General features: G+C 40.1%; 1 protein-coding gene across 1 annotated transcript; it reads left to right on the top strand.

Moving 5' to 3' along the window:
- Positions 1 to 200: 200 nt before the first annotated feature.
- STON1 (stonin 1) lies at positions 201 to 26,512 on the top strand. The gene is made up of 4 exons (XM_063123865.1): positions 201 to 370; positions 16,997 to 18,965; positions 22,312 to 22,514; positions 23,126 to 26,512. The coding sequence occupies exons 2-4, from the start codon at positions 17,045 to 17,047 to the stop codon at positions 23,198 to 23,200; spliced, it is 2,199 nt and encodes a 732-aa protein (XP_062979935.1). The 5' UTR covers positions 201 to 370; positions 16,997 to 17,044; the 3' UTR covers positions 23,201 to 26,512.

The raw sequence follows: 26,512 nt of genomic DNA, 5'->3' as shown, positions 1-26,512 counted from the left end.
GGCTAATCTCCAAGTCGCTCGAAGAAGCTCCTCGTGAGGCAACGGAACGCGCCCGCGTTTGCTCTGAGGCAGCGCATGCGCTCTAGCCGCGAGCTAGCTGACTTGACAGTTAAACGAGGCGCGGGGCTGGGGCGGGGCCTACCGCGGGAGGAGCCGCCGACGCCAGTCTTGAAGTGAGGGGAGGAGAGAGCGAGAGAGTCTGCTCTGTGCCAGACGCGGCTGGAGCTTGGGTTCCGGCCAGTTTGTGAGGAGAAGGAGCCGGAGGAGGGAGCCTCTTCCTTCCTTTCCCGTATTCTTTTCTTCTCCGGCGGCCTCAGTCTGTTTTTCATCTTGCTCGGAGCGGAGCTATGAGAGAAACCCACACGCGCAGGTAAGGGGGGGGCGGGCGGGCGCCGGCGCCGGTTTCCGGGTGGCACAAGGCTCTTTTCTGTGTGAAGGAAGGAGGAGACAACTAACTTTTCGAACGCGCGTGTGTGTAGAAATGTGGGGGGCGGTGGATGGGGGTGGCCGCTTGTCCCTCAGGAGGGACGAGGAAACTTTGTTTATTGCCATTGCCAACAGGGCAGAGAGGTTTTAAATATTTTTAAGCTTTAATTGAGTTATCCCAGATGTGCTTACTGCATCGCGTTGCTATTTGATCCCAGTGTTTACAATTTTTTTCACCCGTGTGCATCGCATACGCACGCACACACACATACACGTGCCAGCTGAGGATACTATCTGATTAAGTGGACTCTATAATAGTTGGTATATAGAAGGTACCGCAAGACTCTTCGTTGTTTTTGCCCGTGCATGAAGATAATTGGGGGAGGCCTTTCTCTGCACTTCTATAAGAGAAGTACACATACCATTTGCAAAACAGAGGATTTATTCTGCGGTGGTGTCCCAATTTTGGAATATTCTTCTGCAGGAGATACGCTGAGACACTTTAAATTGCAAATCTCATTCTGTATATTCGCTGGTTGAAATAGCTTATTGTATTTGATGCTCAGGTCTTAAGTTTCTTTTTATTGTATGTAACATTTTATTTTTATGTACACCATCTTGAAATCTTCTCTGGGATGAAAAGTATAAATTGTTAAAATAAGTTGTAACACTTGGCACACTTACACAGGACTTAGCTGCATCAAAGACAGTGAAACTTACTTCCAGGTAAAAAAGGAAAGGTTCACAGTTATGATTTTATAAACGTTCTGCTATTCTAAAATAGTAGCCTGCTTTGGCTCCAGGTTCATCACATTTCCTTCATTTAAAGCATGCCCATTAAATTTAAAGTTGCTACTTCTTTCAGAATTTATTCTTTCTCCTTTCGCTCCCTCACACAGTTGAACTGGAGTTGTCACATGTAGCTTTACTTGAAAGAATAATTCTAACTTTCTTTTAATACTTCTTTTCTTCATAATTGGTGGTTGCTGTTTTTTATTTCATAACCTCCCTAGCTGGACAACATTACAAATCACCCTCCCGTTTTTGCTTTCAATTAATTCATCTAACTACCATCACTTTTTCCTATTATTACAAGTTGCTAAAAACTGATTTGAATCCTCAACTTTGCCAACTAAAGTTGTAGACTTCAAATTGGTTAATTTTAGCTTAATTTTAACCAGAGTCTTGTTCTGACAGCTATGCTAGTGATTGTGAGCAGATGATTGTGCAACATTATCTTGTTTATATAAATAGCAATAAGCACACATTATAAAGGTGAAAAAATCTAGCCATGTAGCATTTTAGCACCCTGCTTGAGTTAACAAGTGGCTAAACTGTGTTAGGTGATATTGCGTGTGGAATTGTAGGGATACACTTTATTTGGAGAAGTATTGCTTATTTTAAAAGTTTCTCACTTACTCTACAGAATGGAGATACCTCCATAGTTTGTTAAGGAAGCTTGTGCTGCTGCCACTGTTTGGGTGATATGTGTTGGCTGCTGATTGATGTTACCTGACCAGGTGTTACCTGGTGTACCTGACCAGGTCAGTTCTTTACACCTGACCAGGTCAGTTCCTTATCTTACATTTTGTGCCTCTATTCTACACAGTAGAAATACTTGCATATCAAATTGTGCAGCTTTTCAGTGAGTGCTTTGGGAAGATGTCCATGTGAAAGGTTTGTAAACAGCAGTTTTATATATTTATTAGGAATTGCTTAGGACTAGCACGTTCTGCTTTTAAGGGCCATGGGAGTGCATTTGAGGGATTCAAATCCAAAGATTCAGTCTTTCTCTTTGGAGACCATACCCTGAGTTTCTTTTAGGATCTGCACCCTAAGGCTTGATTTCTCTATTTCTCTGTTATCTACCATTAAACACTAATATTTCCTGTTCACCAGCTCCTAAAGAGAATTATTGAATGCCTCACAGGCACTTTCATAGAGATGTGAAGGCGTGGAAAAAACCCTAGGAAAAATCCCCCCCCCCCCGTCTCCTGCAATGGCACAATTTTGGATTTTAGAATGATGAATAAAATGTTTAAGGTGAGGTGTTCATAAATTGCTAACCAGTCAAACGATTTCTTAAACTGATGCAATAAGTAAGACTAGAGGTGTAACAGGTGAGAAAATTTTGAAGCCGTGGAGAATTTTTAAAAATCCTTTCTGTAAAATTCCCAGTACAGATATTTCTTCCATTCCTAACTAGAATTATTGATCTAATGTATCTTTTACTGATAGACATCTAGGGAATGCTCCAATGTTTCCTAATGTGTGACTAGAATCACTGTTTCACAAAATGTGAAGAAAACATATGAACATATACGTAATTTTTACGTATAACTTCTTTTGCTCATAAAATTATCATTAAAATCAAAAACATTTGAAAAAATAACTCAGATAGCTTTCATGGAAGAAATTGGGGATGGAGCAGGCAGAAGGAGCTTTGTGTGGGTGTAGCAAAGGGAAGGTGTTGTGAGAGAAGCTTGGTGAAGCGGGTTGGACTTGTGGCACTTCTTGGAGGCAACAGCTGCCTGTGGCTGGGAGTAGCGCTAGTCATTAGTATGGCCTTTTACCAGCTGCTTGCTCTGGAGAATATGTTGCTTTTTTCCCTTTGGTTCAATATTTTTCAAGGTGGGGCAAAGAATGTGTCTGAATGCTCTTGTTTTGTGCTGACAGGATTGTGTGTTTGTGCCTGTTTCTACCTTGTCAATGTGTTTTTAGTTCTAAGCTGAATTTCTACACTGATTCATAGGCTGTGAAGCCCATTTAGGCAAAGGAACCTAGGGCAGGGGTGCAGAGCCTCTTACAGCCTCAGGGCCAAAATCCATTTTGGAGAATCTCTTGGGGGCCACAATCCAGCAGTGGGAGGGATTGGAGGCAAAATGGGTGGGCCCCAAAATAGCAGTATATTTTAGCTTAAAGTTCTTCCAGTTAGTAACTCAGCCTTAGGAGAGACATTTTAACCTTTTAGAATGGGGCGGGGGGCGGGATTGCACAAAATCCTGGAAACCACGAAACAGTCATTGGTTGGGGGAAGAGGGGACATGGCCTTCTGAGGAAACCCAGAGAGCTGGATTGGGACCCACAAATGGATGGATTTGGCTCAGGGCCTGAGTTCTACTTCAGGGCAGTACATTTGGAGGTAGAAACGTCTGTTTGAGATAATGCATGCATTAAAATTTGTAGTAACAGAATACAAACCAAAAGCTTCTTTCATAGGGTGGAAGGAACTAACATTTAGAATAACTCTGTCTAAATCAGGATCCTTTCTACACCTGACTATATATCAACTTCTCTACATGTGATTATGGATTGTTCACAATTAGAGCAAGAGTTAAACACCCTTAGCAAGAAATCCCTAGTGTATGAAATAATAGTTTAGATAGGACAGCTAGCCACCATTAGCATGCCTGTTCTAAAATGATTAGCACAATCATCCATCAGCTGAGGCAAAGTGCTGGGGAAGTTTGATGCCACCATAGCTAAGTAATAAATGCATGATTAAACCTCCCTGTTTTACAGACAAGGCTAAGGTAAAGTCACAGTGACCTAATCAGAGCTGGGCATGAGTCTGAACTCTGTACTCTAAATCAGCACTGTTCCCCACTAGACTGTTTATTTTAAATTCTATTATATTCAGTGCTCATGCTTACTATTTATATCTGTTATAGAAGCTTTAAAATGACCCTAGTTTAATGCAGTTTTATGAAAATCATGTAAGACAGTGCCAAGGTTATGTGCCACAGAACAAAGAATTGGCTCATGATGCTACATGAAGTTAGTTTCTGACTGGCAAGCTACAAATCGTGGGGCTGAATTCTTAGCTGGCACAAAGCCCCAAAACTTGCTGTGGTTGATGCCACTGGAAAGTTTTCTCTGAAAAGCATCCAAGGTGGCTATGCAAAATTCTAAGGAAGGGAACGATTTTGGAACTTTTACATCCCACTAACACATTTTGAGGATGGTAGATCACATGGTTTGGTTGCTTAAGTACTTGTTCCTTCTTACAAAATGCACCATTTCTGTTCTGCAAATTTAGAAAGGACAGAGTTTTTAGGGGCAGGATTGTTTGTGCTAGTGGCTGTGATTGAAGTTGTCAGCATTTTCTTTTGCCAAACAAGATTCATAGTGGTTAAAACACAGAACTGGGAAATATGACTGTACTCCACTGCTTGCTGACCAGCATTCTTACTGAGTTTCCAGTAAGCTTGCTTTTAAGCCTGTTCTATTATTAGGTAATGTTTGGATATATGCAAATTATTAGTTATTACCCATATTTTCCCACTTTTTGGTTTTTGTCATAGCCTTGCTTTTAGCTTGGCTGTGGCAGGTACAAGTTTTGTCTTGTTGCCCCACCATGCCTTGATGTGTTGCTTTGATGGAGAGGGTGGGTGTAATGGTAACTTCCCCCTCCAATAGTTACTGTGTCAGGATGCTGGCAGGAGCCAAGAAATGTGCAGATGTTAACTCTTACAGCTTCTACTAATATAATTTACACAGATAATTTTTTCTTATGTTACACTTGCTTTCATTGGCAGGTACTGTGCCATCAACTAGCTCAACTACTCTGTTTGGAGTTCTTTAGATTTCAGGCAAGCTGACAGCCAGCCTCTTTTGTTGCGAAAGGCAGATGCATTCCTATCATTTTTTGTCCTATTAGCTAGCATGCTCTGAATGCTGTGCTAAATCAAATCAAATCTGTGCAAAAGTTACCCAAACTGCTAGGGCCCAAAGCATATTTTTTGTTTGTATGATTTTGGAGGGGGGCAGTGCAGATCTTTATCACAGGCCTATTCTCTTTCTCTCTCTCTCTCTCTCTCTCCCCCCCCTCTCTCTCCCTCCCTCAATTTCCCCCCTCATAGGAATGGGCTTGCAGCCTACACCAGATCCCCTGGATTTTCTGACTGCAATAAAGTGCACTCTTCTTCTTCCTCTCCCCCCCCCCCCCCCCAAGGCTTGGGTCCTGCAACCTGTGCACCAGGAAAAATGGAATGTTCTGATAGTGTTATGCAAATTTATCAATGTTCCTACGTTAATTCATTTTGTATAATGTATTCTGCTTCTGCTCATGGGGATAAGTTGGAGAGCTATGCTGGGTTCTGAAGGCCTCCTCCCCAAGGTACTCTTCAGCTTTCAGGATCTTACTAGGCATTTCACACCTATTTTTAGAAATAGCACTAAGAATGCTTCCAGTGGATGGCCCCTAGTGCTACACATTAGAAGGCATTATGCAGCTATACCTATGTGCAAAAACATACAAGTACACTATACCTGCATGGCAACTGTAACTTCAGGAGGCCTGCTTTAAATTATGGCTGATGTGTGTAATCTCCTTCCCTGTGCCATGGCCACTATCTGAGTGGGGTGGGGGTGTCTCCGTGATTAAATCAAGTTTTAAAAAGTATGTGATCCTGTTGTCTTGTATTGTCAAGGACCCGCTGTGACCTTTTTGCATCACACTTTGAGGACAAGATCGCTTCTCTCCGCAGCGAGCTTGGCGTTGTTGTTAGTGCAGCTCCAGTTGAGGTGTCCTATGCCACCATCTGCCTGATTTTGTGGGATCAGTTCCAGTTATTGTGGCCTGATGATGTGGACAAGGTGCTTGCAGCAATGTGACCAACCACTTGTCCTCTCGATCCCTGTCCCTCCTGGCTTATAAAAGCAAGCCAAGGGGGTCTGACTGGGTGGTTCCAGGGGGTGATAAATGCTTCTCTCCGGGAAGGGGTGGTCCCTGCTGTCCTTAAGGAGGCAGTAGTGCGACCACTCCTGAAGAAGCCCACCCTGGACCCGATGGTATTAGGCAACTACCGCCCAGTTGCAAACACCTCTTTTTTAGGGAAGGTACTTGAAAGGGTTGTGGCGGAGCAACTGCAGGCATTCTTGGAGGATACTGATTAACTAGACCCATTCCAGTTTGGGTTCTGATCTGGTTATGGGACTGAATCAGCCTTGGTCACCCTGATGGATGATTTTTATCAAGAGAGGGATGGGGGGAATGCAACCCTGTTAATCCTGCTTGATCTCTCATCAGCTTTTGATACCATCGTCCATGGTATCCTCCTGGATCGACTCCGTGGGATGGGCATCAGAGGCACTGTTTTGCAGTGGTTCCGGTCCTGCCTACGGGGTCATTTTCAGAGAGTAGCATTGGGTAACCACTCCTCGGCCCCTTGGCAATTGAGCTATGGAGTGCTGCAGGGCACCATCTTGTCCCCAATGTTATTTAACATCTATATGAAGCTGTTGGGAGCAGTCATTAGGGGATTTGGAGCTAAATGCCATCAATACACTGATGACACACAGCTCTATCTCCCTGTGACAACTGAATCAGGTGAGGCTGTGCAAGTCCTGGACCAGTGCCTAGACTCAGTAATGGGTTGGATGAGGGCCAATAAACTGAGACTGAATCCTGGCAAGACGGAAGCCCTGTGGGTGAGTGGTTTCCGAATCCGGGAGACAGGCTCATTGCCTGTTCTGGATGGGGTTGCACTGCCTCTGAAAGAACGGGATCGTAGTTTGGGGGTACTCTTAGACCCATTTCTGTTGTTGGAGGCTCAAGTAGCTGACACGGCTCGGAGTGCTTTTTCCCATCTACGGTTGGTTCGCCAACTACGGCCTCTCCTGGACAGGGATAGCTTGGCCATAGTGGTACAGGCATTGGTAACCTCAAGATTGGATTACTGCAACGCGCTCTATGTGGGTCTGCCCTCGAAGCTGCTCCGGAAGCTGGAGCTAGTGCAGAATACTGCAGCTTGGCTGTTGTCTGGAGCGCGGCCCCTTTCCAGCATGTAACTCCTCTGCTGAGGGTGCTGCACTGGCTGCCTATTCGCTACCAAGCCAGGTTTAAGGTTCTTGTACTTGTGTACAAAGCCCTAAACAACTTGGGACCAGGATACCTGAGAGAGCACCTTCTCCCTTAACAACCTGCCCGATCACTGAGGTCATCCGAGGGCCTGCTCCTGGTGGTTCCACATAGATCCAACCTCTGATTGGAGTCCACCGGGGAAGAGCCTTCAGCGTGGTGGCTCCCCTCCTGTGGAATTCCCTGCCTCTGGAGGTCAGGCAGGCGCCAACCTTGTACTCCTTTCGGCGCCTCCTGAAAACATCTTTATTCCAAGAAGCCTTTCCTTAATATGCAGCCTTGGATTTCTGTTTTTGCTTCTTTTAAATTTTTGTTTTAACTGTTTTATTCTGTTTTTATTTTCATTTTATTTTGTACACTGCTCTGAAATTTTCCAATGGGGAGCAGTATATAAATATTCTAAATAAATAAATAAATAAATAAATAAATAAATAAATAAATAATATTACCTCTACTTTCAGCTTTGCGACATTGACTTCTGTGTCATATCCAATATTTGTGCACAACACACAAACAGGCATGGTGGTATCTAAGATTACTATTCACTAGTAGATTCTCCCCTTGCCCCAATACTGAGATGGGCCATTCAGCTTATCTGAAAAAACTAGACACCCTTAGTTTTTTTTTTAATTGCTTAAACTTGAAGGAAAACTATTTGTGAATAAATCTTGACATACTTATACCTTGAAGGGTACCAAGTCAGTGAGACTTTTGACCATGGTTTTTATTGCATAAAACTTTTAGAAGTGTTTCCCCCCCTCCCTGTTTTGTATGTTTTGATGGAAAACAGGGTATTATTATTCAGTATAAATAGTTGTGGTTAGAGAAGAGGATAAAAATAGTTTGTCTGCCACTGCAGAACATAGCCAGAAGTTGAACTTAAGCAATATTTGGAACGCTAATCAAACTAGCAGGAAATTCCAAGTTAGGCCTGGCATTTTGTTCTTACTTAACACAAAAACATGAACTTCCTACCCTTATCCAGATAGAAGCAGGAGAGAGCTGTGTGGCTGTTAATGTTTTTGTGAGCAGTTGGAACTTAAGGGTGGTAGCAACTCTGCATATAGAAGGAGCTGAGTTCAATCCCCAGCATGTCCAAGCATAGCTCTCCAGTAGCAGAACTGGGAAATACTTAAAACAGACCCTAGATCTACTTCAGTGCACCTCTGCTGTGCTGTCAGGCACAGGAAATTGCACTTCCGAGCTTCCAGTTCAAATTGGCAAGATCCTAGAGAGCCAACACTTGCTGCTATGGTGAGCTTGGTGATAGATTTGTTGTCAGCATGATTATCATGTGTTCTGCTTTTCTCTGTAATTGTACAGCATGGGGGCTTGGTGCAAATTGTAGAGTGGATAGACATCTTTTTTTTTCTAATTCATTGATGTTTGGGTTTGAAATCTGAACATGTTGAGCCTGGAGAAGAGAAGATTGAGGGGAGACATGATAGCACTCTTCAAATACTTAAAAGGTTGTCACACAGAGGAGGGCCAGGATCTCTTCTCGATCCTCCCAGAGTGCAGGACACGGAATAACGGGCTCAAGTTAAAGGAAGCCAGATTCCAGCTGGACATCAGGAAAAACTTCCTGACTGTTAGAGCAGTACAACAATGGAATCAGTTCCCTAGGGAGGTTGTGGGCTCTCCCACACTAGAGGCCTTCAAGAGGCAGCTGGACAAGCATCTGTTGGGGATGCTTTAGGGTGGATTCCTGCATTGAGCAGGGGGTTGGACTCGATGGCCTTGTAGGCCCCTTCCAACTCTGCTATTCTTTGATTCTCTGAAATGGGAAGTCTTTTGTCTTGTATAGTATGCTGGTGACAAAATGGCTAACTTGGAATTTTCCTAGGGTCTAAAACAGACCTGGATTTGGCTCAATAGCCAGCAAAACCCTAATTCTACATGGGGCTTCTCAAACTTAGTTACTATCTTTTGAATTAAAATAATGATCATATCTTTATTAAAGACATTAGTAATTTACACGCTTCTGTCTTCAACTTGGGAGCAATCTGATCAGCGGAAAAGAGTGAGGAGAGAATCCTGAAGGTCTATGGCAAATGTTAAAGTCTTTGGGAAGGTCCTTTTGGAAGTAATTAGGGGATCGCCCTGGTAAACAGTATCTGTACATAGCTGCACTGAAATTGGATTTGTTTCTCAGGCTGCTGCTAGGTCTGTGTAACATTGGGTCAGGTTTATGGAAGTGGTACTTTCTGTACAAGCAACTTTAGGTGTTGGTCAAATGTCCACCTTTTTACATAGTGAAATTGCTTTATTTTACACAAACACAGAAAAAGTATCTAGGGACTGCTTCATGCAATAAAGCAGCCTTTCTCAACTTAATGCTGTCCAGAAGTTTTGAACTACAATTCCCAGCATTCCTGACCATTGGCCGTGCTGTCTAGATCTGATGAGAGTTAAAGTCCAAGCCATCTGGAGGGCATCAGGTTGGGGAAGGTTATATTAAAGTGTAAACCATAAATGTCTGCATGCTTCATCTATTTTATTGAATATATATCTACCAGGAATCCATAGCAAAATGTAGCTCCTTTCTGCGTATAGGTCTGAAGGAAAATGTATATATCACTGCTGTAGATATCACAGAGTGCATTCTTAATCTGTAATGTGTTAAGTGATTCTAAAAGTGGCAGTCTTTAATCATTAAATTATGTGCTCACATCAGTTAAGATAAGTCCCCATGGGGAGAACAGGGAAGTATGACCAAAATGTACATTATTCAGTACATAAGAACATAAGAAGAGCAATGCTGGATCAGACAAGGCCTATCTAGTCCAGCACTCTGTTCACACAGTGGTCAACCAGCTGTCGACTAGAGACACAGCAGGACACAGGTGCAATAGCACCCTCCCACCTATGTTCCCCAGCAACTGGTGTATACAGGCTTACTGCCTCTGATACTGGAGGTAGCACATAGCCATGAAGACTAGTATGCATTAATAGCCTTCTCCAGGAATTTATTCAACCCCCTTTTAAAGCCAACAAATTGGTGGCCATCACTATATCTTGTGGAAGTGAGTTCCATAGTTTAATTATGCACTGTGTTAAGAACTACTTCCTTTAATCTGTCCTGAATCTCCCACCCATCAGCTTCATGGGATGACCCCAATGGGTTCTAGTTATGAGAAGGCAAGAGAAATGTCTCCCTATCCACTTTCTTCACACCTTGCATAATTTTGCACACCTCTATCATGTCTCCCCTTGCCCTCATTTTTTCCAAGCTAAACAATGCCAAGTGTTGTACCCTTCCTTCAGAAGGGAGATGCTCCAGCCCCTTGATCATTTTCATTGCCCTTTTCTGCACTTTTTCCAACTCTGCAATATGTATTTTTAGGTGTGGTGACCAGAACTGTAAGTAGTCCAGTATGTGACCCATGCTGTTAGTGCAGTTTATCTTTTCTTTTAACCTAGGATATTTCCTTCAAAACGTGCTTAATTTCAATTTCAGGCTGTGCTAAATGAAAGTAAAGAACATTCCAATCTGAGAAATCTATGCTGTCAGCCTATATGTGGATGTGGGTAACCTGAAAGCCAAATCTTATTTTGAAGCAGGGTGGATAAAAATCAATCAATAATAAAAAAAAATCCTTTTATAAAATTTAAATCTGTTTTTTTAAATTTAAATTGGATTTTTTTTTAATAAAATGCTTTTTAAGGAAAAATCTATCTAGTTTTCTGTTTAAGATACACTATAGTCCAAAGGTTATTCATCCTGAAATAAGGTTTAGTTTTTAAATATGTAGCATGAGGCTGTTTAAATTTTTGGTAAATGAATTCCATTAATCCATCCACAATGTCATGCTCTTCCAGAGGTTTCTGTAAGATTATTTTTCTCCTTCCAATAAAGTACAGCAGAAAAGTTGTCCAAATATGAATGATTAACCTATTAAACTGGAGATAGTTCACTTCTCAATAATTTCATAATTATCTATCTATGATGTGTTTCTAATAGTATAACGAAATCAGTATTTTTTGTTATAACTATAAAACTAATCTGAAAAGTTGCTATTCTAAAAATGAAACCTTCATCTGATTATAAATATTAAGTTTATACCAGCAAAAATGAGTCTTTGGTAACTCTTGAGTTGTGTAAAATATAGTGAGGAAGAGTGCACTTGGGGCGGGGGTCACATGATTAAATCGAGTAGTGATTTAAATCAAATTGATTTAAATCAAATCCACCTTGGTTTGAACCATTTATGGCATAATTACTGATACTTTTGTGGCACAGTTACATACTCTCTTTTTTTGTTGTTGTTGTTTATTTGTTCAGTCGTTTCCGACTCTAATTCAGGCAGACTTTTTATTGGAGCCCTTGATTGGGTAGTTGTATCGATTCTCATGTGTCCTTGTCCCCAGGGTTAAGGAATTGGACTCCAACAAATGCTGGGCTGTCTCTTTGTGGAACCCTAATCTTTCAGAAGATGTGTAAACAGTGCAAGCACTTATCTTTGGCCTTTGACACGGTTGATTATGATCTTCTCTTAGATTCCCTTCATGACCTTGGATTTTGTGGCTCTGTCTATAACTGGTTTGCCTCCTATCTAGCGGGTCGCTCTTTCAGCGTGTTGGCTAATGGCAGCTTGTCTTCCTCTTTTCCCCTTTCAGTAGGGGTTCCGCAAGGCTCGGTGCTTGGCCCGTTGTTGTTTTCTTTATACATGTTGCCCTTGGGTAAGCTTATTCAATCTCATGGCCTCCAATATCATCTGTATGCCGATGATACACAATTATATCTTTCATCTCCGGAACTTTCTCCAGATGTTCACGATCGTATCTCGGCATGTCTCTCAGATATCTCAGCCTGGCTGCTTCATCGTCGTTTGAAACTTAATATGGCAAAGACTGAATTGCTTGTTTTTCCTCCTAAACCTTCTCCTCATCTCTCATTCTCTCTTACTGTCAATGATGTTACGCTTACTCCGGTCAATGAAGCTCGTAGTCTTGGCTTTATATTTGATTCCTCGCTCTCCTTTATTCCTCATATTGAGGCAGTAGCTAAATCCTGTCGTTTTTTCCTGTATAATATTGCCAGGATTCGATCATTTTTGTCTGCCTCTTCTGCCAAGACGCTAGTTCATGCACTGGTTATTTCTCGGTTGGACTACTGCAACCTTCTTCTCTCTGGCCTTCCTTCTTCTCACATCAGTCCGTTGGTCTCTGTCCACCACTCTGCCGCTAAGATCATCTTCTTGGCTTGCCGCTCTGACCATGTCACTCCACTTCTGAAATCTCTTCATTGGCTTCCAATCCACTTCAGAATCCAATATAAACTTCTCCTGTTGACCTTCAAAGCTTTTCACGGTCTAGCTCCTTCCTATCTCTCCTCTCTCATCTCACACTATTGCCCCGCTCGTGCTCTTCGCTCCTCTGATGCCATGTTTCTCGCCTGCCCAAGGGTCTCTACTTCCCTTGCTCAGCTTCGTCCCTTCTCTTCTGCTGCCCCTTACGCCTGGAACACTCTTCCAGAACATTTGAGATCTACAAGCTCAATCTCAACTTTTAAAGCTCAGCTAAAAACTTTTCTTTTTCCTAAAGCTTTTAAAACTTGATGTTGCTCGGACTTTATACTGTTAGTTTTACCCTACCCTGTGCCTGTTTACCCTACCCAGTGCCTGTTTGCATTCCCTTCCCCTCCTTATTGCTTTACTATGATTTTAGTAGAATGTAAGCCTATGCGGCAGGGTCTTGCTATTTACTGTTTTACGCTGTACAGCACCATGTACATTGATGGTGCTATATAAATAAATAAAAATAATAATAAATGTATGCATTAGGTTCACACTTGGGAAAAAAATCATGGGTGTGTTGCCACAATGGGAGACGGGGTAATTGAGTATACCATATTATATTGGAATTAGCAAGCATAAATCATGCAGCACAAATAGACTGTTCTATATATTTCACAAAATTCGTCATCCCAAGTATCTGAAAGCATAGGACTACATCTGCCATCACACAACTGGACTTTCTCCTCCTACCCAAAATCTTATCTGGAGGACATTGCAAGCTCTTAGGATTAATTTTGGTATGTATGGGCTCTTAAGGGAGGGTGATTCAGTTCCACTAACAGATGTCATTCTGCTTGCAGACAGATATTGGATGCAACTCATAAAGGGCAATGAGAAACTTAGCCTCTCTGAGGTTACCTGAGATTTTGTTTTCCATTTGTTGTTTAGAAGACTTGTTAGTACTAAACAGGTGGGACCCAGAAATTGGAAGCTTTGTCTGGGTTTTTGCTTCTGTAGGGCTGGCTCCATTTTCCCTACCTCATTGACTTAGCAATACCTAATGAAAAATTGTTTGCAGAAGAGGAAAAGAGAGAGAAATATACACCACTGGCTATGGAAGTTAAAGAACTATGGCAACAGGAAAATGTTACAATTATTTTGGTAGTCATATCAGTCACCAGCATCACATTTTTTTTTATTTTTTTTACAGAAAACCTTCAGAAATAAGGCCTACCAAAATACATGCACGCCAACACTGAGAAAGCAGTCATGCTTAAAACATGTTCAATAGTCAGGAAATTTCTGAATCAGTAAAAGATAGCATGACTTAGCAAAGTCCATCATGTTCATCTAGAAAAACCACCACGGGCAAGAAGAGAGAAAAAATGATGATGATAATAATAATGGCAACCCGGTTAATTTTTCAAAAGATTTTTAAGAAGGATGAACAGCTATTATTTATTTATTTGTATCCCGCCTTTTGCCCAATACCGGGCCTCAAAATATACGTCATGCCAATTATATCAAACAAATTGGAGAGGAAGGTCTTAATGCATTATTTAATAGGAATATCACCTTCAAATCACCCCCCCAATTCACACACAGAAAACTACAGCCCTCCTCCTCCCCCCACACACACATCCATTCACTCAAACAACCAAGCACCCCATTCACCCATACACTCTGTCTCTCTCACACACACACCCCTCAGTCTTACCTCCTACTTGCTTCTTCTCCAGCCAAGGAGAAGGCCAGATCTGCGGGGGTGAATGGGTGGGGGCTGGAGAATGCATTCCTGGAAGTCCGGGAATGCGTCCTCTTATCCTCTTATCCTCTTTTCCTCAGTAAATTGGGGCCCAGCCCCAGTTGCCTCAGAGGGCCCCAGTCACCCTAACCAATGACTGTATCTTTTTAAAACAGTATCTGGCCAAGTAATACGTGGTAACTGCAGTTCTGTTAACAGGTATAGGAATAGTATCATAAACACCATATGAGGGGATTTGATCGATGATTATTGACTGAAATGTAAATACTTTGGCAACTTTCAAAAAACTGGAATTAATTATGAAGCATAATTCTGAAACTATTTGCTCTGGAATTTTCTAATTGAAATCATTGGGGATACCCTTTAGTTATATTGTATGCAGTCCTGAAGCAAAACTAAACAACTCTGTCCTGCTTCCTCACCCTCTCCTTTAATATATTGCTTTGCATTAAAAATGTGTTCGGCATCCTTGCCATTCTAATTCTAATGAAGAGAGGCCACACGAGTCTTATCTCAAAATTGCATAAGCAAAAGAACAGAATTGTAATTATGAACAGGTTCCTGATTAAAGCATTTGATAATTAAGAAATGCAAGGCATCTCAGGCCATCCATATAGATTATTATTAGCTTTGATAATACACGTTCATTATGGTAGTTTACAAAGATAATACATTACTGTATTTTGTAATTGTTGTGATGCATTTTGTACTCAATCCTGTGATTTGATAATGGATAGTATATTTTAATGATGATAATAGGTACCCTCTTCTGTTTAGAGTTGATGACATAATATTAAAATAACTAGCCTTTAATGCTTTAAGCTCATCTGTTGCCTGAAAATTGATCGTGCCATTTGCTTTAGAGAGAAGAGAACAAAAATTCTTCTCATAAAGAGAATAAATATTGTTGGAGCTACGGAAGCTATATAGTGTATGCTCTTTTGACTTGTTTGAGGACAATTCTTTAAAACTGTTAGCCTTACTGTAACTGTTTTGTTAGCCTTACTTCCTTATTAGGGAAAGTCTTGTCCTGCACTTTTCTGAAACCTCTCATTAACAGAAAAGACAGTTGGTACAAACAAAACCTATTTGCCATCATACATACGCTGAGGACAAATAGAGGTGGGTTTTTTTGGTATGTTTATGAAAATGGCAAGCATTGACATCACATCTCTGGCTATCAGTGTTGAACATCAGCAATATATTGGTAATTTAGGGAAGAGAAAATACTCCTCCTCCTTCTTTCCCCCATCCTGTGTAGTGACTGTTGTAAATTATTGTGTGTGAAGAAAAGGGATATTGAACACTTGTTTTAGACATGATGAGTCCCCAATTTTTTAAACTGGCTGTTGGAAATTTATTGATTGATTTATTACATTTTTATACCGCCCAATAGCCGAAGCTCTCTGGCTGTTAAAATTAAAACCATGAAGAGCATAAAAACAACCAAGAATTTAAAAACACAAATACAATATAAAAAACACAACCAGGATTAAAACCACACAGCAAAAATTGATATAGGTTAAAATATGGAATTAAAACAGCAAAGTTTAAATTTAAGTTAAATTAAGTGTTAAAATACTGAAAATAAAAAGGTCTTCAGCTGTCGACGAAAGGAGTACAGTGTAGGCGTCAGGCAGAGCTCTCTGGGGAGCTCATTCCACAGCCGGGGTGCCACAGCAGAGAAAGCTCTCCTCCTAGTAGCCACCTGCCTCACTTCCTTTGGCAGGGGCTCGTGGAGAAGGACCCCTATGGATGATCTTAAGGTTCGGGCAGGTACATATGGGAGGAGGCGTTCCTTCAAATAACCTGGCCCCAAGCTGTTTAGGGCTTTAAATGTTAGTACCAGCACTTTGAATTGGGCCCGGACCTGGACTGGCAGCCAATGAAGTTGTAAGAGGACTGGCGTGATATGGTCTCGCTAGCCAGTCCCTGTTAGTAGGCGGGCTGCCCTGTTTGTACCAGCTGAAGTTTCTGGACTGTTTTCAAAGGCGGCCCCACGTATAAAGCATTGCAGTAATCCAAACGAAAGGTTATCAGAGCATGGATAACTGTAGCTAGGCTATCTCTGTCCAGATAAGGGCGCAGTTGGTATATCAGCCTAAGCTGATAAAAGGTGCTCTTTGTCACTGAGTTCACCTGTGCCTCAAGTGACAGTTCTGGATCCAAGAGCACCCCCAAACTATGGACCCGATCCTTTAGGGAGAGTGCAACCCTGTCCAGGACAGGGTAAACATCACCTCGCCTCTTCCTTTTGTGTTGTCTTCATTACTTTGCCAATTGTAGGGCCCACTTGTGTCAAAGTTGAGGGAGATCCAGAGCTGCTGCACGTGCGTACAGTACACATTTAAACCAGTTTCAGTGTAATACCCATATAATCCTGGGAATTGTAGTTTTATGAGTGTTCTGATTTGAAGATTCTCCAGTCTCGCACAACCAGAGTTTCCCAGGTGGCTTGAAACTGGTCTAAATTGGTAATTTATAATGTGTTTTTATCAATGATTTATCATTTTTAATGTATTTTTATTCTATTTTAATGAATACGATACTATATATTAATGTATTTAAATAGTCTTGTAAACCACAGATATTTTTAAAATATGATAAGTGGTATGATAATAAAATAATAATAATAATAATAATAATAATAATAATAATAATAATCCTTTTCTTACTTGTACCATTTTTTTTCTTTTTAAACAGATGATTTGCAAGTTAAACTTCTGAGTTTCTCCAGCTTCTTGCACCAAGATGTTTACCACGAATCCTGCAAACTGGGTTACTTTTGAAGATGAACCCCTCTTCCAGTCTCCTCAGAAGGCAGGAGGAAATCATAGTGCTTGCAAAGCAAATGGGCTTAAACTCCTTCTGCCTAAGATGCATGATTTGTCAAGCCAATCTTCCTCCTCCTCCAGCAATACTTCTCTCTCCTCTTCTGTAGTTGACTACTACTTTAGCCCTGGCCCTCCTAGTAATTCTCCACTCTGTACACCCACCAAAGAGAATTCTGTAAGTCCCTGTTTTCCCAAATCAGGAGTTCACCTTCTGTATCCTATTCCAGAGTTGTCATCCAACATCAGTCTTCTCCCATCGGCTGAGCCATCCTCTCAAAAACTGACAGGTATTTCTCAGATTGAGCACCACTCAGAGTTGTCTGCCCCTAACCCAACAGATGATGCAAATGTCTCTCATCAAGACAACTCAAAGAAATTGGAAGATTCCTTAGAATCACAAACTTTTTTCCAGTATGTTCAGGATGACTGTGCTTTCTCTAGTCCATTTTGGTCAGAAAATTCACCTTGTGTGTCTTCATCTAGCTTTGATGTGCATAGAAAGAATTCAGACTTTGAAAAGGGTTGTTGCCCTTCCAAAGAAAAGGAAAGTTTGCCTGATCAGAAGAGCCTCAACCAGGCGTCATTCAACTATTTTTGTGATAGGCTTGAGCACTTGCAAACGGATTCTTCAAATAATGAAAGGACCTTGACAGCCATGCCATGCATGTATACCGGAGATGGATTCTCATCATTCATTCCTCACAGCCTCTTCAGCAGCCAGAGAAAAGATGGCTGGCCTTTCATGTTGAGGATTCCTGAAAAGAAGAACATGATGTCGTCAAGGCAGTGGGGACCTATATACCTTAGGGTCTTATATGGAGGAATCCTACAAATGTACTATGAAAAAGGCCTTGAGAAACCTTTCAAAGAATTCCAGCTGCAGCCATTTTGCAAGCTTTCAGAACCCAAGCTCGAGAACTGCAGCATTTCTGGGAAAATCCATACTGTAAAGATTGAACATGTTTCGTACACGGAGAAAAAGAAGTATCCCAAAGCTGAAGTGGTTCATGAACCAGAAACAGAACAGATGCTGAAGCTGGGGACAACGGATTACAATGACTTTACTGACTTCTTGGGAATCGTTGAGGAAGAGTTAATGAAGCTTCCTGCTCTTTCCAAACAAAAGAGACATTATGAAGAACAGGAAATTGTTCTGGAGATAGTGGACAACTTTTGGGGGAGGATCACTAAAGCAAAAGGGAAACTAGTTGAAAGTGCTGTCATCACACACATTTATTGTTTGAGCTTTGTGAATGGAAATTCTGAATGCTTTTTGACACTAAATGACTTGGAGCTTAAGGGAAGAGGTGAGCATTACTTTGAGAAGGACGCTGAGAAGAAATGGATTGAAATCCTTGACTATCACTTCCATCAATGTGTGAAAAAGCAAGAGTTTGAGCAGTCAAGGATAATTAAATTTAAACCACCGGAAGGCTATAAGTTAGAGCTGATGCGTTTCAGGACGCAGTATAATGGATCCGATCTTCCATTTTCTGTCAAGGCCTTGGTAGTAATTCAGGGAGCTTACGTTGAACTCCAGGCTTTCATAAACATGTCCCCCTTTGCTCTGGCTTCAGTGCATTCACATTCCATGAAATACTGTGAAAATATTATGGTACACTTTCCTGTTCCTCCACAGTGGATCAAAACTCTTTGGACCATGAACCTCCAAAGACAGAAGTCCTTGAAAGCAAAAATGAACAGAAGAACGTGTCTTGGCTCTTTAACAGAGATTGAATCTGACCCTGTCATACAGGTTTCAGTTGGAACAGCCAAATATGAAAGTGCCTATAGAGCCATTGTTTGGAAGATTGACAGACTTCCAGATAAAAACTCAAGTAAATACTTGGCTTATATATATATATTAATAGTATAACACTGTGCTGGTGGGGAATTGCATTTTCTCAGATGAAGTTAACAATATGTCACCACTGTGATGTTAGTAGAAGGATCAGTGGCCAAATTATTAAAACACATAACATAGTTCCTATGTATTTGAGTATCTTTTGGCCTTACTGTATATAATTGCTCCTGTCTGTCAAACTAGAGATGTTGGAACTGCCTACTCAACTGGGGAAAAGGTAAGGTTACTCTTTCCAGATAACTTTCTCCTCTGCTTTAGAAATCTGTGTTGCTTAATGCTACATCAGCCTGACAAACCAGCTTTGTTAGTGAAGTGATACCATTAAGGCCTGCTTTGCACATTTCATTTGAAAGAGGCATGGTTCTCCTTAAGAGGCAGCTTCATGTTTGAAAACCTTTATTTTGTTTAATTTATATTCTGGTGTTTGTTTTTTTGATCAATGACACCTCTCTTCCTTGGCGATGACAGTTACATTCAGTAAGTGCAATGCCTGAACTATAATGCATTGGTCTTGGGAAAAAGAATCTGTGTACAGTAAGAATCCAAAATTGCTCTAGAATTGGTATTTTCTTTCCAGTTGGCACATCCATAAAATTGTCATCACCTTTCAAATGCATCTATGTCTTCAAAAGTATGCAAAAGGGGAATAATGAACTTAAATGTTAGATTGCAGGAAGTAATTGTTGCTGCTGGAAGAGGAAATGCAGAGAAGATGTTCTCCAACTGATCTTTTACATTACTTTGAGGGGGAGATATATGTAACCTTATAACAACCCTGTCTTACTGTCATGTTGCATGCTTAGATAAAGGGCTTTTGTATGCTGTGCACTAACCATACCCCTGGTAAGAAAAAGTGTATTCTGTGAACTGTGCAAATGTGTTGCATAGTTACGCTCTTGTTAGTCATTGAGAAGGGATAAAGAGCTATGAAAACCCTCACCCTGCTTTGTGTTATGAGCTTTCCCAGTAAATGTAAGCCTATGCAGCAGGGTCTTGCTATTTATTGTTTTACTCTGTACAGCACCATGTACATTGATGGTGCTATATAAATAATAATAATAATAATAATAATAATAATAATAATAATCTGAGAGTAATCAGTGCTGTTGCATTGATAAAGCTAAGTGAAAGTGGACCTAATTAGTGACTGCCTCTGGACTGAGCTTCCTAAAGGAAGGACATGGTAGGAGTAGAGTAAGAGACATATTTATATAAAATAAAATTTGGATGAAATTTTTGAGGTATTCCTGATTCAGAATTTGGAAGTATATATTTGGGGCTACAGATTATAAACACGACTAGTCTCTTTTTTGCACCTTAGCTACTGACATAACATCTGTCTACCAAAAGAGAGCAGTATTGTTATGCAATTAGGTGGCTGTATTGGCAAATTTGCCTTGTGATTCTGGGATTGTGCTAAATCTATTGCACTTAACATGCTAGCTTTATTTGGGAAAGGATATCCTCTAGTGCTCTACTGGTGGACTAGCTAATGCATTCAGTTTTCATCAGTGCTGGAATATCCACAGTGACAAGAGAAGGCCTCCAGTTACACTTCTGCTCCACTGATGTTTGATTAAAGAAATATCCAGTGTAGCAGAAGCACTTAAGCTTTTTATCATGGCCAAGTATGCAATTACTTCTTTCCCCAGTGATGAGAGAAGTAACATAATTTAGCTGAACTCGGGCTTGGGTAGTGTTTTGAGGTTGTATATGATTCCGTGGTGTGTGTTTCAACATACAAACAGCTTTTCAAAAACAGCACTTGAAAAAATTATTGTGGCTTTTACTGATAATTCAGTAATTTATGATAGAACATTATTGCAATGAGGGCCTCTTCAAATGACTGTAAAACTGTGGAGTAACATTACAAGTTTTGTACATTTTCTTTTTTGTCTCAATATAGCCTGTCCCTTATTAAAGATACTCTTGTCTCTGCCCAAGATGTTGATTGGATCATGGCCAAAGGGAAAGCTTGCATATCATGGTCCCTTCCATGCAGCATTATCGGAAAATTGGCTGCCATATTCATTGGTAGCATAGTAATCAAGGCAGCCTCAGTTCACTCTTCATGTTATTCAAAACATCCTACCTATTCTAATTTCATTCTGGTTTTGGATTTTTGGTGACTACATAAATATTGGCTGTAATCCGTAACAAACATCCTTAAGTAAATCCAACCAAATTCAGTTGAATTCATGAGCTTCTTCATTGAATCTCTGCCACAGGCTTATTGCAGAAGCACTTGATGATGGTTGATGTCAAATCCTGTTACATTAATTTAAAGTCTCAGATCTTCAGGCATCTTGGCCAGAATTTACATATATTGGCAAAGACTTTGGATGAGTAAGACTTCATAACGCTTTAAATAGCTGTCAGTGAAGTTACTTGGTGGACTGGGCTGTTCTTTGTTCATCTGAGTACTCACTAAAGGAGTAATTGCTTTGAAAGTTTTCTTGCTTTTTTGCTAGGTCTTCTCTTGCTATAAAGGGAAATAATACAAATGTCTTTCACAGAATAAATGAAATCCACATAGTTTAATCATGGCAGTTTCCTAAAGGCTGCCATGGAGAAAGGTATTTCTGTTCTATGTCTGAGCTATATTGAGAGAAGTTGGATACAGTTCTAACTATCTCTGTACATCAGTGTATATGGTTAGACAGTTCAGAGTGGCAACTATCCCTTACCTTGCAAATGGAAGAGTCAAGGGGCAAAATCTTATGCCGGCTGTGTTCATTGTGTAGTGGCTAAGATACGCTCAATCTTGCGTGTGAACAGACCCAAATTCTAAGTGGCAGTTTGGGGACAAGGACTGCTTTATCGGTACCTTCCCCATTATTATTATTTTTATAAAAGCACCAAGGAAACACACAGACTGCAGCAGAATAAAGATGCAAATTGAGTGGTGCATACTTTGCATAGCTGTGTTTCTAAACCTATAGCTCTTCACTCGTTGTTTCCATATCTGACAAGCAGATTTACGGAAGAGATTTGGAGTGGTGGGGGGAGAAGGTTACTGCTGGAGAAGGAGTATACTGAAATAGTGAATGATTTGATGCAGCATACATTTCATGTGTGGATGTGAATTATGAAAGAATTTTTAGTCTTCCAAGTTAAGATCTGGTTTGAAATCATGGAGCAAATGTCCTGTTTACCTAGGATTAATGATGCTTGTGCCCTGTCAAATTGCCTTCTTCCCTCTTGGGTTTCTGTACTCAATCATTACTTAGTAAAAAGCTCTTGTTATTTGGTTACTCTCTCAGTCACTAGTCTTTGTAAAGTTTCCTTATGACATTTCTCCCCTGAATCCTATTCTCAAGGTCCAGATCATCCACACAGTTTGTCTTACAAACTAGAACTTGGGTCGGATCAGGAAATCCCCTCTGACTGGTATCCCTTTGCCACGGTGCAGTTTGTTGTATCTGATACATCTGCTTCCGGAACTGAGGTGAAATCACTGGGCATTGAGAGTGACATTCAACCCCAGAAACATGTGCTTCAGAAAGTGTATTATAACTGCCAGGTAATCTTCTTGTCTTCCTGTTTGTTTTTAACCTGATAGAGTGTCTTAGCCAATCATACGTAACTTATTCTCATAGCTTATATTTTATTTTCTGCTCAGGGCATGTGTCTGATGATTAGCCTCATGCAGTGCTAATTTTTAGTCTTTTATCATATTACAGGAATCCTTACATTTTGGTTTTACAAACATACATAGTTAATCTTCTACAACTAGCTCAAAGCAGGTGGTTGTTAGATCCACAGTTCCTGGTTCATTGGGTTTTATCCAGTGATGCCTTTCATTAGCCCAAAGCTACTTCTAATTGCAGAAGCCAATTTCTATCCTTGTACAAAAGCCAAATCCAGTACTTGATTTTACTTGTGCAAGTACTTTCAGAACTCATTATGATTTATGTTACGTGCTAGTTACGTTAGTTGTTCTGCTAGAATTTGTAGTCACTAGTGGAATAATGCCATCTCTCGTACTTTTTCTGGTACTGTTACATTGAAAGCAACTTTTAATTCTACATAATAAGGTTGGAATAGTGCTCATTGCCTCAATAAGAAGAATATCAAGAGCTTCTCTAATAATGTAAATATTTTAATTGCTCTCTTTCTGCCTTCTTATTACAGGTTGAAATTGAGAAGAAATGGATTAGACTTGATGGTGAAGATCCCAATAAGTGTGGGAGTTGTCAGATGCAGTAGAAAGGAGAAGAGAGAAGTAATCTGGTGTGCTGTTAGGATTATGGGAAATATTGGTTGCAAGCAAGAGTTTTAATTGCAGCAAAGCAGTTGATTTCTGCGTATATCGGTTTGTCATGTTGAAAGACTGCGTGTACAGTTGGGAGCTTGCACTCTTAAACTTTTAGCTTATTGACTCTGATGTCCTCTGAAAAGTTAATATTGTAGATTGATTTCATACACCAGCTTGACAATTAATGGCACTTGATATGAACTTTTGTGAGTCAGTTGACCATCAGGCTTTTAGTGATAACATCAAAATATTTTGGCTTTTGATATTGTCTAGATGGATAAATTATGGAATTAAAATTAAGTTATTTATATTTATATGTAGTTTATTCATATAATCCTATGTATTCCACTTCTCAGTATTGGTAAAGAATGCAGGCCCCAAATGTACAGTAAAAGGGTGTCATTTGGCAGTGTGCTTTAAACTTTTAATGGGTCATGAACTCAATCATCTTGTAGGTTTTGGATAGTTCCTTCAATATGTTCTTCCTCTACAGAAGAATATTCATGTGACAAACATTACACCAGAATGCAAAATGTACACAGATTTTTCACAATAGTTCAGTTGGCAAGAGCTGTCAGGAATCTAATCCATTGCTTATAGATCTTGAAAATCGACACTGATTCAGCATTTCATTGAAACTGTTCACATACATTTACAGAGAAAGACATGCCACAGCAAAGGAACCAGTACAAAAGTGCCTTTTCTTTGGCCTCTATTTTTGTTTGTAAATTGAAGTTTTTCCTTTGGAAGAGAGTTCTACCTGGGCTTATGTGCATGCAAAAAAAAGGGGCGGGGGGAAGAAAAAGAGAGAGATTTGGAGTAGCAAAAGTTCCTGTCCTGAACAGATAAGGAGAAGTTTTCACGTCAGTGTCTTGGAGGGAACAGAGTTCTTTTTAATATGTTTCCAACAGTTACAAATTATTTTGGATCTCCAACAAGAGCAGATGTTAAATCTGGAATAAAACTATGTCCTGAATTGGTAGCTGTAAGATCCAGGAGAACCAGATGAACGTGGAAAGCGAGATGTTCCCTTGCACTGGCAGCTGAGCTAGAGTTTGCTTAAAGGGTGTGCGGCAGAACATTCCTAACTCTGAAGGGAAATATGTAACTGTAAATGCTTTGACAACCGTGATCAGCTTAACCTTTTGCATGCTGGTTTTTGAGCTTATTGGCCAGATCAGTTTATCTTCTCGCAAGAGGCAACTTCTTCATCCTTTCCTTTTCGAGGCCTGTGTTTTATACTCTGGAGTCCAGAAGAATGTCTGTCTCTGTTTTACTTTGTATTGATAGTTTTCTGCTTTATTGCAACTTCTCTAGATGCTATCTTTGTTGCATGTAAGTCTTTTTGGAATAAAATTGCAATAGCATATTTCATCTCACTTTAATACTTTTGTCCTGACTGCAGATTTTGAATACAAACTGCAACACTTAAGTTAATTTGCCCCAAAGGGGAAATGATTTAGTTAATTTTTATTAATCTGGAGAACGTATATTATAATTCTAGTTCAGCACACAATAGAAACCAATATTAAGTTACATTCTAAATTCTCTGTAGTTTTATGAAAACAGTTAATTCTAAAGATACTTCTGCTTCCTAATCTCATTTTATTAGTAAATTCTCTTGAAATGTCAAAAGTATCTTTCAGTGAAAATACTAGCTTGCTTGTATACAGCTTCCTAGATGGATTTTTTTTCCTCTGGAGATATTGGGGAAGAATAAAATTGCCTTTCACATTTAGGCTGTCATTTTCAACCACACACCTCCACCCTCCATTTATTTTAACAATATTCGTTTGTGCTCTGGAATGGAAGGCATGAAACTTTCTAGATTGTTTTACCTTAAGAGAGAAGTAGCTTAAAATGCATATGTGTGCACAGTTCAAACATGAAGCACGGTGAGTGAATTTTGGATGGAGTACAGAAAGGGTATAGATCTTGGCACAAATGCAGCATTCCAGAAGTCTTAATTGCTCATTTAGATTGTTGGCAGAAAATTGTGCGTTCTACTAAAATAATAATATCCAGTTAATAGCAAGAACAATACTGTGTTATATTATGCCTCTAAATATATAACATAGGAACATCTATTTTGGAGTTCTCTCTTCATAAGATTTAGCCTGGGTTCATTCTAGATTGAGGGCTTCCTCAAATGTGAAAGTGTTGGAATCGACCAAATAAGATATGGGGCACCTGATACATGATGCTTTGTGTTGAAATAAAACTAGAAATTGGTGTGTACCTTATCAAAAGTGTAAAATGGTTAGAGTAGGATGAGAAGCTGAGATGGATTGAGTAAAATGGTGAGGATGTACAGTTGGTTATACACCATACTCAGCTGCCTCATAATTCCTGCACACCTATTTATTTCTTATTGTAAAAAGATCAGTGTAACTTCTCCCTATCTGGAATTATTCTCCTGGAAAAGTATACATGGAAATGGTAAAGTCAGAATTATAAGTCCACATGGATTCCACCACCACCCTCTAAGAAAGATCTGTAAGGAGGAACTGCTAAGAAACTTAACTTGCTTGATGGTATTTCCCTGTGTGATTGTGGAGTCAAAGAAAGGAAAGAGCAGGCTTTGAGGGCAAGCTCTACCTTGCATAACTGAGCTGTTTGACATGATGATTGTATATGAGGAGTGGGTAAAGGCATGTAACTTTGGAGGAAGAGTGTCACTTCCCTGTCACTGCATTGTTACCTATGCACCAGTGTAAACTAAGTTCAATGCAATATTAATAGTAAGTGCTGCAGCTTATTAGGTCTGTTTATTTCTAAATGCTATTAGGTTGGATTGATTTGTTATACTAAGAATAGACCTGTTGAAATCAACAGGGCTTTAATTACTCATGCCTAACTTTGCCCCATTGATTGCAGCTGGTCTGTTCTGACTATGCTAAATTTGGATCCATCCCATTTGGTACAATCCAAAGATGACCAACGCTTGGATGTGTTTGCTTTTAAGTGTTGCTCAGAATTTCTGGAAAGCCAGCATTGTAGGCAGGGTATTGGTAATATTACAATACTGCTTTTTATAGGAGTATATCTTAGCAAACCTAAGTGCACAACCACTTAGCTACTGAAATTAGTAGGTAGGTGTCACATTGGTATGTGTATTGATTCAGAGTGTAAATAAATAAATAAATAAATAATGCTTAATATAAGAAGTTTTCTGTATAAGTTCTAAAACAGACCAAAGCTTTAATCTTGTAACAGTCTTTTACAGATTTGTTTTTTAACAATTAAAATTGTATATTTTAAAA

The sequence above is a fragment of the Elgaria multicarinata genome, chromosome 4 (genome assembly GCF_023053635.1).
Source record: "Elgaria multicarinata webbii isolate HBS135686 ecotype San Diego chromosome 4, rElgMul1.1.pri, whole genome shotgun sequence".
Lineage (NCBI taxonomy): Eukaryota > Metazoa > Chordata > Lepidosauria > Squamata > Anguidae > Elgaria > Elgaria multicarinata.
This window is presented reverse-complemented; position numbering and strand designations above follow the sequence as displayed.